Here is a 15,961-nt window from a genome sequence, read left to right as displayed (position 1 = left end):
TGAGGGCAGCCGGCGCTGGAGCAGCCACTAACTTCCAGTTGATTAATGAGGCGACTGCAGCGAGGGGGGTGGGGTGGGGTGGGCGGGTGTAAGAGAAAGCACAAGCTCCACAGAACCCCCAAGAAGCTGAAGCAACAGCAGGACACTATGACTATGCGAAAGCACCCAGTGGAGACCGCTCACTTGAAGGAGCAACAGCAATTAGGGCAAATTAGATAAAAGCGACAAAGGCAGAGGGAGCATGTAGCCCACCAGTTTGTTTCAGATCAGAGTTTCAGAAACTTATCCTTTCAAATCAGACAAGGGCGGACAGATACACAATGCAGCCTGTTTCATCTGGTGTGGAAAAATGTCCTGTTCTGTAACCTTAAGATGGCACAAAAAAAGTTAACTCCTGGCTCTCATCTCAAATCAAACAGCTCTTACATTTAATTTCAAGTAAATTAATTGTGTGGAAAATCCTAAAACTCACATGTGATTTAAGACCAACGAGGAAAAGCTTGAATGGGAGTAAAATACAAAAACTTTAGAGAATTTTCTCAGACATAAATGAGGTGAAAGATATCTGGAGTTCATCTGCTAATAGTTTGAAGTACAATCTGTTACTTCAATGTTCCATGTAGACCATGAATGCTTTATTAAATATAATACATGTCCTTATCTGATCTGAGCATCAGTCATTCAATTCAGCTTACATACAGTCAGATGAAGGCTGTCTGGTAATGCCCTCTTTAAGTTGTGAATTTTTCTATGAATAATATCACCCCCTCTCCTGCTGTGCTTTCATTTCTTCTTTTACAGTATAGACTTAATCTGCTCTTGTGTAACTCTAATGCCAGACAGTACTGGGAGTAACCTTGAAAGCACTCCTCCAAAATAATAAGCTGAAAGCATGGGCTGGAATCGAAAGGCAAAGCTATGACACTTCAAGAATGCTGCCAGGACAAATTGTGCTCCAAACAAAACAATGAATCAACGTGAAGAGCCACCTGGAGTTTTTACTCCAGGAAGTTTGCCGCAGGTTTGTTTTTTTTATTTTTTTCCTACAGCAGACAGTGATATCCAGGCCAGTCACAGGAGAATCCAGGCCTTCTTGCCCGTTTGTGTGTGATAATATAGTTTTATGTTGCTGCAGTCAATGAGACTAATTATGGGAATAATGGGTACAGCATTAATGTCACATAAACGTCCAAGCCTATAGATCACTGTTGCCAAGTTCTTATACACAAGCCTGCAGGAACTGCTCTTTGTAAAGAACATAACTGAGCTGCCAATTAATTAAATAAATGTTAAATTATACTTTTATAAATGAGCCTACAGTAAAATTAAAAGCACACTAAGAACCAACTTGGTAAGAGGTAGTATTATGTTTTTTCATATTTTATAAAAAAAAATGAAGTTAAAATGTTGATAATAATAATAATAATAATAATAATAACAATAATACATTTTATTTAAAGGCGCCTTGCTCTGCACTCAAGGACACCGCACAGCTATATATATATATATATATATATATACATACACAAATTTACATTAAAGGAAACAAAATCAAAGTCAAAATGAAATCAATATAAACTAACAAAGTGGTAAGAAAAAATAGAAACAATAACAAAATGACTGCAATTGGAGTCAGACGGAGTAGGCGGTTTGGAACAGATGTGTTTTGAGTTGTGATTTGAAATGGGGGAAAGAATCTGTGTTTCTGAGTTGAGGTGGCAATGAGTTCCAGAGACGGGGAGCAGAGCGGCTCCCCATAGTGGTGAGACGGGCGGAGGGGACAGACAGGTGTATGGAGGAAGAGGATCTGAGGGAGCGGGAGGGAGTGGGAACATGGAGGAGGTCGGACAGATATGGGGGGGCGAGGTTGTGGATGGTCTTGAATGTTAACAGGAGGACTTTGAACTGAATGCGGAACTGAACAGGGAGCCAGTGGAGCTGTTGGAGGACAGGAGTGATGTGGTGGATGGAGGGGGTTCGGGTAATGATCCGGGCAGCTGAATTCTGGACCAGTTGGAGTTTATGGAGGGATTTGTGAGGGAGGCCGAAGAGGAGAGAGTTGCAGTAGTCCAGACGGGAAGTGACAAGGCTGTGGACAAGGATGGCGGCTGTGTGAGGGGTGAGGGAGGGGCGGAGACGATTGATGTTACGAAGATGGAAGTAGGCAGTCCGGGTGATGTTATTGATGTGTGATTGAAAGGATAATGTGCTGTCAAGGTTGACACCCAGACTCTTAACCTGGGGGGAGGGTGAGTATAGGAGGAGTTATCAATGGTGAGGGAGAAGCTGTTGGATTTGGATAGAGTAGATTTGGTGCCAATGAGGAGGTTGTTGGAGGTGTTGGAGGTTAATACTAAACATGGGCATGGTTTCAAAGTGTTAAGTAAACATGTGTTGGTGTAATTGACCCCAGGTCGCTTTGAACGGCTTGTCAAAAAGGCACACGAGCGAAACACAAGATTTGCTCAACTCATGACATCACAGGTTGGTGAATCAGCCATGTATACTTATTTGTGACTTTTTGTTTATTTACTTATTTATTCATTTATTTAAGTATTTTCTTTTCCTTTCTTTAACTTGACCTACTGAACGCAGAGGATACTAGGGTATCACATACAGTACTTCTGTATATACCTTAAGTAACAATGTAGAAGATCCTGCTGGGATAAGAGGGAGGGGGATGTCGCCATTTGGGGGGGAATTTCTCTAGAGGGGCATTTAAAGAGAAATGCTTACAACCTGTTGTACCACTGCCTTTGAACTATGTCATGCCCTTCTCTTTTTGAAATAAAAAACAACTGATCGCAAAAAAAAGGTTGGTGAATCAGCAGAATAAACGTAACACTTCCAGACAGATACGTCCAGCTTTGTTCTTTGTTGTTGTTGTTTTTGTCCTTAAACAAACTTCCCAGGTCAGATTTTGTGTCCCAAACATATGGTCATATATGTCTTTTTACATTGAGAAACTTGACTTTGTAGCATTGCAACAGTGGAGGAGGCTTTTGTAGTGTTGGGAGCGCCTTAAAGAGACAGTGACTGAAATTAAGTGGGTCAGGAGGTTTTTAAAGACACCAGCCTGAGTGAAGTAAAGACTTTTTTTTAGCTGTAAATCATGCAAAGCTACTACGAAGCTATCAGAGGGAAAGCCTAAAATGAGCATAATACACCCTCTTTAAGAAAATCAAGAATTTGAGAGAAAACTTTGATCTGGAAACAACTGTTTTGATTTAAAATTAGTTCATTTCTCCCTCTTAGATTAGTCTGTAAGCTGTGTCTATGGCTTATCTCTCCTGAAATGAACTTACTTAGCTGTTATAACTCATACTAAACTGAACATTTCCAGTGATGGTGACACAACATAAGGTAAACATGTCTGCAGGAATCAGAGCAGCACCTGGTTGGGATTTTCTTCCTCGTCACTGTCAGAGTCTGTGACATTTTATTTTCTATTTATCGGTCCTTGGACACAGGTGTATTCCACATCCTGTTCTGTTAAGTGTTAAATTCATGTGCCATCTTCAATTTTGTACATTTCTCTGTCCTAGCTGACAGTTTTTGGTGTGTTTAACCTCTCTATCTTTTCTATTCTTTTTCTTTCTCCATAGCTGTGAAATCTAAGTTAAATCTGCCAAACTGATCTAAACGTACAGCAAAGGCTTATAGCAATGATCTACAACAGATAAATAGTACACCATTGCTGTGTAGGTACTGACCAATCAGAATCAAGTATTTCACACAATGACCAATTTTAACACTTTCTCTAATATTTACAAAATTGCCTCAAAAACTGACATTATAAAAGATAAAACGTACCATTGTGTTTTGATACAATACTACTACATATATCACAATACTGTGCTGTAGCTATTTTTAACCCCCTCCATAAATAAGCTGCGATAGTGCTGGAAATACAATAAAGCAGATATTTGAAACTGGTGCAGATTTGATGAAAAATGTGTCTTGTTTAAGCCATGCCATCATTTTTTCCACCAGCTCCCAGAGGCTGACCATTATCAGAGTTCTGATTTAATACACTCAGCAGAAACAATGTACCATAAATCCTGTTTTAATTGATTGCTGTAAACCTCGGTTTTATCAACTGTGACACGCTCAGTTAGCCAGCAGTTTACCCCTGGCTTTTTACAGCCACATGTCACCACTCGTAACATGAGGCATTTGATATGGAGTGGCCGCTTCATATATTATGATGACAAATAGAACATCTAGTGGGATCAGGTTTAAAGCCTTTGAGGAAACGCTGATCTTTAAAAGATATATGGCTTTTGTAGTTTTCAGCTTTGACCTTTTCCAAAGATAGCTGCCCCTTCGAGGCAACTGACACGGCTGCGCAGAGCAAATGCAGAAAAAAATCCTTCTCACTACCTTCGGTGAAAAAAGCATGAAAAACTAACGAGCTGTTGATGATTTCCCGATGACAAATCAAAAAACCTGCAATTATAATCAAGGATGACGTTTTCATTGTATAGAAATCGATGTTTTGACAACCAGCTGAATAAGAGCGGCTTACCAGAGAGTCCTGTGTCACAGATGCATTTGAAGGAGGCAGGCAACCCTGGAACACACGTCCCATTTTCACAAATTCTGTCACAGTTTTCTTTCCCAACAACTTCAGAGCAGTTAACACCTGAAACAAGAGCAAAGTCAGGTCAGACTGGGACAGTGAAACACAGAAATAACCAAAGATTTATCTGGATGTGGTGACAGTCTGCATGCACAAACTCAAGCTGGTGCTATTCATTTGAATTCCTAGTGGAAAAACTAAGAATTAGATCAGTACGTCTGGTGCCTTCAGTAAACATTCACCTGACTTGGACTTTCACATATCTTAGAGTGCATAGGTCACTAACTGGCGGACCAGGGTCCGGGTCTAGACCGAGAAGCCGTCCCATACGGACCCGGACCTACCTACCTAAATCTGATGGGCGCTTCTATTTTAACTGGCACAGCTTTTTTACCAAACTCAGATCTTAAGTGAGTCATAAATGATTGGGACCCCTGACTGCCACCGGTTTGGGATTTTAGTTTAACACCTCAGAGAGTGTTTATTGATTTAAGTGTGTCATCAGTTATTATGACTATTTTATTTTAACCTCTGATTTAAATTGAGCACCTTAGTTTTAAAGAAATCTAATGAAAAATAACTTCAAATTGTATTTGTATGTAAGCTTCTTTCAGGGACTTCAATTCATTTTTTTGTTATTTACAGGCTATATCAATAATTTTGTGTTTCCTTTTTCATAATGTAATTTCCAGCACAAATGGTCAACATGGGGCACTGGTAGCCTAGCAGTCTGAGCGCCCCACATACAGAGGCTACAGTCCTCGTTGCAGGGGTCGCCGGTTCGATTCCCGGCCGGTCGACCATTTCCTGCATGTCTTCCCCCACTCTCTACTCCCCACATTTCCTGTCTCTCTTCAGCTGTCCTCTCAAATAAAGGCAAAAAGGCCAAAAATATAACTTTAAAAAAAAAACAAATGGTCAACATATTCACCAGAATGCAGGAATTAAGTTTTAGATCCTCAAAATTCCCTGGGGGAGGATCCCCAGAACCCACCTCTGCCTTAATATGTTTAAATTAATCCTTAATTTTGGGTACAAGGTTTGAAAGGGAGTGCTGTTCTATTCACCTCGCCTGGCTGCCCCTTGAGGCAGCCAGAGTACACCACTGATCATTCATTATGTTCAATCCTGTGTGATCAGAATAAGTGCACATGATTAAATGCAAGTGTGATGAGGTCCATGTCATAAAAAATCTGACTCCTGACACTCAATGTTGGAAACCCTGGTTTAAATATTTTTTTCAAAAGTTGTTGAATCGTACTGAATTCATTTAACCTGACAGTCAGGTATAGATTACATGCAGATAGAGTATATCAAACTAATTAGTTAGACATTGTGATCTTTAGACCTTTGCTTCAAGAATTTCTCCTAACTAGACCTCTTGCAATTTTAGTTGAATACCCCTGCTATAGTGTTACCACCTGGACTTCAAATAGACTTATTCTGCCTTTGTACTGTTTGACTAACAAAGGATGCTGGATGCACAACATAACCCACAAAACATGTCTCTGTGTCTGATCTAAGAGAGTAGCTGAACAGCAATATCTAAAAACTTCTCAACTTTTGATTCAACTTACACCATGTCTTACTCCCCCTACGCCTACACCAACACACACTTTAAAAATGTAGACCTTTTTGAGTATTCATGAAAACTCAATAAAAATCAATTTCAATTTTTAGGATAAAGGTAAAATGAAAGCATATAAGAGTTAGAGGGGGGTGAACACTTAGGCAAGGCACTGTAATAGAGCTGTGGGGAGTGCAAATTGGCTGCAAAGAATCAGGGAAAGTTGTTTTGAATGCAAGCTTATGTAATATTTATACTGTTTGCATTAGAGGAGAGTGTTTGGGTTCATGCTAGAAAACATAACTAGATGGTTTTAAGCAACTCTGGGAGTAAATGCTGACAGATTGATGACAGCTTTATGCAGGGGTATTGGATTTTTTTCAAGTAAATGTAACTCACTTCATCACAAGTTGTTTAAATGTACACAAAGGTAAAAGTCTGTATTCTAAAGTGTTGAGAATTTAAGGTGCTTAAATCCAAACTCTATTACGAATGAGTTAAAGGGCATCAGCATAAGGGATGAGAGGGTTTTGTCCTTACCTGTAAAATGTGGAGGACACAGACATTTGTACGTTCTGTGGTTTGGATCTGTGGATCCATTGCTCAAACAGACTCCTTTGTTTTCACAAGGGTTATCCAAACACGCATCAGACTTTTCACAAAACCTCCCCGAGTACTGGTGGTGGCATCGACAGTGATATGCACCTTCCCAGAGGGACGTCTGACAAATCCCGTTCCCCGAACAAAGTCGCAGCAGAGGGGAAGCCTGGCAGAGCTGCGCTTTAACCGACACATTGAGCCTTAAACCAAGCTTGCACAGCTGCACGTCTTCCTCATGCAGAGCGATGAAGTAATGACGACCCGGGACGAGCCACTTGGCCTCCACTTGCTCACTTTCATTGAGATTGTGGGGGAAAATAAACCGATCTCTTGTGTCTGTATTTATCGAACAGTTTTCAAAGTTCTCTCTTGAAACATTGAGGAGTCGGATGCCATACGACTTCAGGGTTTCGTCAACAGACATCAGCAGTTTGTCTCCATGCTGCAGCTGAAGCGGGCACAGTTGTGGGAAGTTGAAAGAGCGCTTGGTTGACTCCTCGCTCCCCTGAGACTCCCAACACTCAGAAACGCTCCCACAGATGTTTCCTATGAGAGTCCAATTCATGGGAACAGTCTGTTGGTGAATGTGCCATTTGAGTGAGGCTTGTCTGTTGCAAACAGTTTTGCATTGGATCATATGGACAGCCACAAAGAAGGCCATCAGATGGAACAGTGTAGCCTCCATGTTTCCCTTCTTTACTTTTTAATACAGACCAATTTGAGTCTTTGAAGCCCAGCCTGTGTCACCTGGAGAATCGATGAGGAAAATACTTTGTGCCGTACTTTATGAGATGTTGGCCCCCCTGAATGGTAATTACCTGAGGAGAGGAGAGATCAAGATTAATGATTTTCAACACAAACAAAGTCAGGTTTATAAACACTTGAATGATTCCTCAAGGAATCCAAATGACTCAATAACTAAACAACATAACCTTTTATCAAATCCATGTATGTGAATATTTGTATTTGTGTTTGCATCATTACTGCAGAACACATTTTTTTCTGACTCAAGACACAAAGGGAACTTGTAACAGACAGCAAAGTGGAGGAGGGCTGAGGAAATACTGAGGGGCAAAGGAAGAGACAGCACTGAATAAAAGCAGTGTGTCTTAAGTTTGAGATCTTTTCAAGCTGAAACACATCAAAAATGTCTGAACAGTGTTCCTCTTGTAAAGTTGGACAGTCTACCAAAAAAGAAAAACGTCAGAGCTTCAGGAACAGGGAGCAGAGACGTAGTTAGCTACAGCTGCAGAAAATGTTCAACTTGCACAATGCAAAAACCTCCCACCTCTCTCTTTGTCACTAAACCTCACTCGTTCATAGCAGCACAGCCTGAAGACGTTAGTGTAGTCAGTGTACAGCTTGTATAACAGTGTAAATGTACTGTCCCCTCAAAATTACTCAACACACAGCCATTAATGTCTAAACAACCGGCAAGTAAAGTGAGTACACCATTAAGTGAAAATGTCCAAATGGGGCCCAAAGTGTCAATATTTTGTGTGGCCACCGTTATCTTCTAGCACTGCCTTAACCCTCATGGGCATGGAGTTCACCAGAGCTTCACAGGCTGCTACTTGAATCCTCTTCCACTCCTCCATGACAACATCACGGAGCTGGTGGATGTTAGAGACCTGGCGCTCCACCACCTTCCATTTGAGGATGCCCCACAGATGCTCAATAGGGTTTAGGTCTGGAGACATGCTTGGCCACTCCATCACCTTCACCCTCAGTTTCTTTGGCAAAGCAGTGGCCATCTTTGAGGTGTGTTTGTGGTCGTTATCATGTTGGAATACTGCCCTGCGGCCCAGATCCCGAAGAGGGGGGGGGGGGGGGGGGGGGGGGGGCATGCTCTGCTTCAGTATGTCACAGTACAGGTTGGTATTCATGGTTCCCTCAATGAACTGTAGCTCCCCAGTGCCGGCAGCACTCATGCAGCCCCAGACCATGATACTCCCACCACCATGCTTGACTGTAGGCAAGACACACTTGTCTTTGTACTCCTCACCTGGTTGCAACCACACATGCTTAACATCTTCTGAACCAAATAAGTTTATCTTGGTCTCATCAGACCACAAGACATGGTTCCAGTAATCCATGTGCTTAGTCTGCTTGTCTTAAGCAAATTGTTTGCAGGCTTCCTTGTGCTTCATCTTTGGAAGAAATGTGAGGGGTGTACTCACTTTTGTGAGATACTGTAAATAAAACACTCGGCCAAAATGCACCAATCCAGAAAAATAAGGTACCATCATGACAAGTTTGACTGCAATGACATGAGCAGTTTTAGAACCAACCTTACAAATATAGTATAAAGTATAACCTCATCAAGAGTGGATGAATGTGTTTTTGTGTGTTTATGAACCATGAATTTCATATTATTTAAAAAATATCAAGAACATCTCTTTAAGTTTATCACAAAAACATCAGGTCAGCTTTCTGCATCTTGTCTGACCTTTTCTTTCTTTAGATTCAGCATCATATTTCCTCACATTTAGACCTTTTTTATTATTATTATTAAACCTTTATTTAACCAGATAAAACCCATTGAGATCAGGATCTCTTTCACAAGGGTGACCTGGCCAAGAAGTCAGCACCACATAAAAACATTTACACGAAAATGACAGTACAGGTAAAAACATACACGCCTTCATCACCTCAAGACTCGATTATTGCAATAGCATCCTCTACGGTTCACCCAACACCCTCCTCAACAAATAACATACAAAACTCAGCTGCACGCCTCCTCACTCACTCCCGCTCCAGAGACCACATCACCCCAGTCCTCCAGAACCTCCATTGGCTTCCCATCCCCTCAAGAATACAGTACAAGATCCTCCTCATCACCTACAAAGCCCTCCATAATCTAGCTCCCTCCTACCTCACTGACCTTCTGCAGCCATACAAGCCCTCCCGCAACCTCCGCTCCACCAACGGCAACCTCCTCACCCCTCTCACCAAACCCAAGCACCGAACCTGGGGGGACAGGGCCTTCTCTGTCGCTGCCCCCACCCTCTGGAACTCTCTCCCCCAACACCTCAGATTCTCTCCCTCACTCACCAAATTCAAATCCGGACTCAAAACCCACCTTTTTACAAAGACTTTTAAACTATAATTGATTGATTTTTTTTGTTGTTGTTTCGTTTTAATTGTTTCTCGTTTTGTTTTATTTTGCTGCCTTGCTTTTCTTTGCTTTTTTTGCACTGTTTTCCTTTGCTTTCCTATTGTATCATTTATTTTCCTGTAAAATGTCTTAGAGAATCTTTTAAAGCGCTTTTATAAATAAAATGTGTCATTATTATTATTATACAATTTAGAGATGCATAGTGTTTTTCAATAGGAGTAAGAGGTGTGGAGGCTGTAACAAAACAACAAACAATAATTTAAGGTTTAAAACACAGGCACTGTTCAGTGCTCTCACGCTGTCTGTTCCTCAGGATAGAACGGAAGGCTCCAAGTATAATAAGTTCAGAGAATTTCAGTTTAGTCTGTAGAGCATTCCATGCCATGGGGGCGGCAAAGCTGAAAGCTCTTTAAATTCCTATATAGATATACAGGTACTGTACTGTACATACCTGCTTTCTTTTTGCAATCAAAATATTCATCAAGAATATTTGCTGTTCAGACTCTACTATATCTTGCCATGATAAAAATAAACAAAGGCTGTCTCAGCACTGCGCTGTTAACCACCTGTTTGTACACAGACCTCATGACAGCTGTAACAGAGATTAAAAATATCTATAAAGAGAAAATATATAATGTATCTATCTTCTTCCTGATGGCCTGGTTAGCTTTTGTAAGTCGTATAGAGGCCTCAGTATTAACTTCAATATGTTTCATAACCAGCGGAAAATTCCTCAACAGTTCAGAACAATGGACAGCGCTGTAGCTGGCATGCACCTGGGGTGCATGCGCCAAACACAGCATGATATAAATGTGGGTTGTTGGGGTTTTTTTTATGTCTGTGTGAGTGTGTGTGTGTGAGAGAGAGAGAGAGAGAGACAAAGAGAGAGTATGTTGGTTTATCTATCTCTGCACCAAAGTTCTTTTTGAGACCCCCATAAAGCTCAGATCATAACTCAACCCTGTATAAAGGCCATGCTTTCAATCCATTTGATGCAGTCAGATGAAGCAAGCCGTCAGCTACAGCCAGATAAATTGGCAACAGTGTTTTCCTTACATTGTGAAGCCTTATAAAAGCACAAAGAAGTTAAAAAACAACAAAGCTAAGCAGCGGATGTGGTACTAGCCATTACTTTGATGGTAACATTGTCAGCTTCAGACTCGATTAAAACCAGGACAGTATGCCCAGGTCACACTGCTATCATGAACACTCTGACTGTAACATGCAGACTCGTGGCTTCAGCAAGTCTAGCAGAGCTGTCATAATCATATGCAGTGATGCTGACCAAGTGTGTCAGAGCAGCCTCGGCTTCCCTGAGGTTTCTACAGAGAGTGACAATGTCAGATAAAATATTCTCTCTCCCCTGCCGGTGCCTCACTGTCTCACAGTGAGATGAGTCAAAGCAGGCGGCATCGTCTTTCTCCCTCGGGCCCTTTTCATACGTGTGCACCAGATAAAACAACAGAGTAGAGAAGCCTCCCTGCAAGAGACAAACTCTGCTGCCTGATCAGCGCACACGGCCTGATATGAATAACTGTGTGGCGATAAGTAATAAAACGCTGAATATGGAACACCACCAATATCAATGGAAGGGGGAGTGATAAAGCGAATGAGATTGCAAGTGTCATGAGGGCTGTGCGAGCTACCAGACGATCTCATTTACATGGGACGGAGTTGACTATTGTGTTTCACTGAACAAATGTGAAAGCTGCCACCTGATTTCAAAAGAAAAAAACAAGGAAATTAAAACTCACGGAGGACAAAATCTGATTGCTTTCTGTATTCAGGTTTTGCAGCTCAGTTCTAATAAGCAGAGGATAAAGAATAACGACAAGCAAAAGTTAATGTGTGTATTTTTCATTAAAACTGTATTTTGAAACTGCTCTCACTGTTTTTTTTAAACAGTTACTGACGTTTTAAATTTCAATTTGAATGAAGACTCTGTACAAAGAACTACTCTTTCAGAGTTTTAAAGTTTCTGGTCTGTAGCCTGAAACTTTGATATTTGGTTCACTGTCAGCACCTTTGTCAGGATTGTTTTCAGCAGACTTCTGTTTTCTGTGGAAATTGTAAAAAAATGCCTGCTGTACAAAAACCCTGCAACATTATTTCCAAAGAGAAACAGGTGAGACTCAGGCCACTGACGTCTGACTGGTTACATCTGAATCTGTTATTAGAGTGGATTTTGGGAGTTTAGCCTTGTTTGCTCTGTTTCTAGAAGTCTATTATATACCTCTCACACAGTCAAAGATGAAGATAAGTAAGGTTACTAGAGGTAAGAGTTGCATGGTAACCCACTATTTGTACAATACTATACTGTAGAGACCTACCTATGATAGAGATATCATAATAAAGCAACTCTGGAGTAAATGATAAATTGCAAAACAATCATGTAATGATACATCAAGATATCTGACCAACTGAAGGATATAAAACATCCATATAAGGTTAAGTACAGGGTTAATATTATTAATACCACCAGAGGTTATGGGAAATGTGTTTTAAGCATCGTATTATTTAAAAATTAAAATATGGATATCTTGCACTAGTGGTAGAATAATTGAAACCCATGAGTTAGGATGGTATGATATACTGCAGTATTGATATTTTGCTTGACTCCTTCTGGCTACTGCATCAAATGTAAAGAGAGGGAGAGCCGTTTTATTGACCTGCTGTGTTTCTTTATTCTTTTACATCTTAAACTGGGAAATTAAATGTCTTTCATGTGTATTTAATATTTAGGTGATAACTGTAAAAGAGCAAAGAAAAACCTTGGTGATATGAATGAATTACCTTTAGAAATATATGTACAATTTTAAACATTCCTTATATAATTTACAACACAAAGAACCTTCTTTCAATAGCACCATCTTTGAAAGTCCCAAATTTTGAGATCTTTCCTTTAAATATTTTAATACGTGTGTAACCTTGCAAACATTTTACTTTGTATACAGTTTTAATTTTATTTATTTTATTTATTTTATTTATTTTATTTATTTTATTTATTCTATTATTATTATTATTATTATAATTATTATTATTATTATTATTATTTTGTATTTATTCAAAAGATAAACACCTTCAGTGTTATGAAGACCCCTCTTGCATCACCATATCTGGGTTTCTTTCAGCTATAACAACCAGCCGGCCTGACATTACCCCTTACATTTTAAGGACAACATTAGCAAAATAACCTCAAATAAACTTTGAGACTAAAGTGTGTTTATAATCAGCCCCAAGCAAAGACACCCAGCACAGTTAACACTGTAGCACTGTAGAAGATTGACGTGAAGGTCATGGCTGATACTGTAGATAGGTATCAGATTGTTAAAATAGCTGCCATGGCTCCATAGAGGATCCCAGAATAGCACAAATGACATGTGTTTATTTAACTACATTCAAAACAGCTAATAATGTAACAAGACCTCATTTAACACGTCTGTAACCTTGTTTCACCCAGATGTGTGATCCAAACTTGGAACAGAGACAGCTGGGAGAAATACTCCCTCTTATATCACCGCGCGTGTGACAGCAAACTGGCAACGTCAATAAGCAGCACCAGCAATAAATCTATGTTAGAGGAAACATGGTGGCAAGGGGATGAAATGCAGGAAGAAATACTGCCATTTCTTTTAAAACCAGTTTCCAGGAATATGCAGCGAGAAAGCAACAATATTTACATTTGATCCTAGAGATGAAATTTAAGAATAACCTCTAATACGCTGCTCATTATTTGTGTTACAATCCAAAGAGAGGTAGAGGCTGCTTCATCCTGTCTGTGTGATTAATTCAATTTGAACCCTCAAGCACATTTATCCTTCTTAATTGTGAATTGGTTCAAACTCATTTAATCTAAATTACATCTAAAATGTGTTCGTACCATTACAGAAATCTATACTGTTGGCCTCAGCTTAAATAAACCAACAGAAAGGTTTCTGGGATATTAAGACGCCTTAGAGGTATTGATCAACCAGGATTAAACTGCAGGCCACACACAGAGGGGACTCTGGTAATAAGGGCCATGGGGTCAGGTGCAAGGTCACATATGTGGGGGTCAACTAATTGTGTCCAGGAGCCTCCTGCTTTCATTAAAGCTCCATGAACCCAGGTTTTAGGATGCCAACCACGAAGGTGCGCAGAGGGCAATGGATCAAGGTGCTGTGTAAATCCTGGCTTGACTGATGACTGAGGGAGACACAGAGAGAGGACACAACAAATTATCTCATCAAACTGCTGGGTCTTCATGTCACGTGTTGTCTGTCATACAACAAAAGACAGCAGCAGCTGCTGAGATAGTTGCTTCATTAATCGATTGGCTGATCCACAGATGAGTAATGGCTGAATCTTTGATAATCTATAAATCATTGATGGTTTTTTTAAGATTCTGTGAGGAGTTTTTTGATGGTTAGGAGACAGAGAGTGAATATGATGCATCTATATGAGCTATACAAGCAGAAAAGATCTTCTCTGACGACTGAAGATTGACTCACACTATATAAATTCCTGTTACCGCCTCCAGCAGTATCAGTCAAAGTGATTTACAGCAAACCAAAAGAGCCACTGTTTATATTTTGAAAGGGAAATTGACAGTTAATAGACAGCAGGAGGATTTTTTCTGCTGCTGAATGCTACTCATGTATGTACAGATAAAGAGTGGCTGCTAGCTGAGCAGCTGCTAGCTTGTTTTGGGGCTAGTATTCCTTCTTTTTCATGTTTTCTTTTATACAGGAAACAGAAATGTCCACTAAAGAAAAACAAGAAAAGTACTGAAAAATGAGTTTCAATATACAGTCTGGGTTTTTTTTCCAACTCATTGCCCAGAGATGGGCTGCTATCCGAGCTGCTGCTAGCTTATTTACAGCACTTAGCTTGTTTTTTGTTTAAGTTATATTTCTGGGCATCTTTGTCTTTAATGGATAGGACAGCTAAAGACAGACAAGAAGGGGCGCTGGTGGCCTAGCTGTCCAAGCGCCCCACATACAGAGGCTACAGTCCTCGTCGCAGGGGTCGCCGGTTTGATTCCCGGCCGCGACCATTTCCTGCATGTCTTCCCTAGCTCTCTGCTCCCCACATTTCCTGTCTCTCTTCAACTGTCCTATCGAACAAAGGCAAAAAGCCCAAAAATAGGACTTAAAAAAAAAGAAGAGAGACAAGAAATGCAGGGAGTAGAGAGAGGGGGAAGACATGCAGCAAATGGTCGAGGCCGGTCCTCGAACCGCTGAACCTGTAAACACTACTACGAGGACGATAGCCTCTGAATATTGGGGATAGACCAATTATCTGTGCCGATTTTCGGCATTTTGACGCATATCGGCATCGGCTTTTTTTTAAATACGATGGTCGACAAGAGATCAATTTAAGACTGGGTTATATTGGCTCAAAATTTATAATAATAATAATAATAATAATACATTTTATTTATAGAAGCGCTTTAAAAGATTCTCCAAGCGCTTTACAGGAAAATAAAAATATACAATAGAAAAGCAAAGAAAAACAGTGCAAAAAAAAAAAGAAAAGAAAAGCAAGGCAGCAAAATAAAACAAAACAAGAAAAAAATCAATCAATTATAGTTTAAAAGTCTTTGTAAATAGGTGTGTTTTGAGTCCGGATTTGAATTTGGTGAGTGAGGGAGAGAATCTGAGGTGTTGGGGGAGAGAGTTCCAGAGGGTGGGGGCAGCGACAGAGAAGGCCCTGTCCCCCCAGGTTCGGTGCTTGGGTTTGGTGAGAGGGGTGAGGAGGTTGCCGTTGGTGGAGCGGAGGTTGCGGGAGGGATCATATGGCTGCAGAAGGTCAGTGAGGGGTTCACTAAATCACATGGCAGAAATGACACTGTTTGCAGAGCCTAGCTTGCGTTCCATTTCTCCTGCAGTTTCTCATTACAGGGGATGAGCTGAGCAGCATCCGTTGTGGCCCCTACAATTACTAGTGATTTAAAACCATAGACTGTAAATAAAAATGGACAGCGTTGCTCCGCCTCTTCCCGTTGTACGGTTCTGAAGCCAAATAATCCCACTCCTGGACACAGCCATTGTGCAGCCAGAGCCTGTCAAGCCACTGTAATAAGCTCCGCCCTACAGGGTAGCGTCACAAGACG

General features: G+C 40.6%; 1 protein-coding gene across 1 annotated transcript in view; it reads right to left on the bottom strand.

Annotated features, from left to right (window-relative positions):
- eys (eyes shut homolog) overlaps nt 1–15,961 on the bottom strand; it is a 286,827-nt gene that overhangs the window by 253,372 nt on the left and 17,494 nt on the right. The window contains exons 3-4 of the mRNA XM_034681752.1: nt 6,690–7,567; nt 4,529–4,645 (exon numbers count right to left, since the gene is read on the bottom strand). Coding sequence (XP_034537643.1) covers nt 4,529–4,645; nt 6,690–7,434 — 862 coding nt within the window. The 5' untranslated portion in view covers nt 7,435–7,567. The remainder of the gene's footprint in view (nt 1–4,528; nt 4,646–6,689; nt 7,568–15,961) is intronic.

The sequence above is a fragment of the Notolabrus celidotus genome, chromosome 4, assembly GCF_009762535.1.
Source record: "Notolabrus celidotus isolate fNotCel1 chromosome 4, fNotCel1.pri, whole genome shotgun sequence".
Taxonomy (NCBI): Eukaryota; Metazoa; Chordata; class Actinopteri; order Labriformes; family Labridae; genus Notolabrus; species Notolabrus celidotus.
Note: the sequence above shows the minus strand (reverse complement) of the source record. Positions and strands in the feature narration are given on the sequence as shown.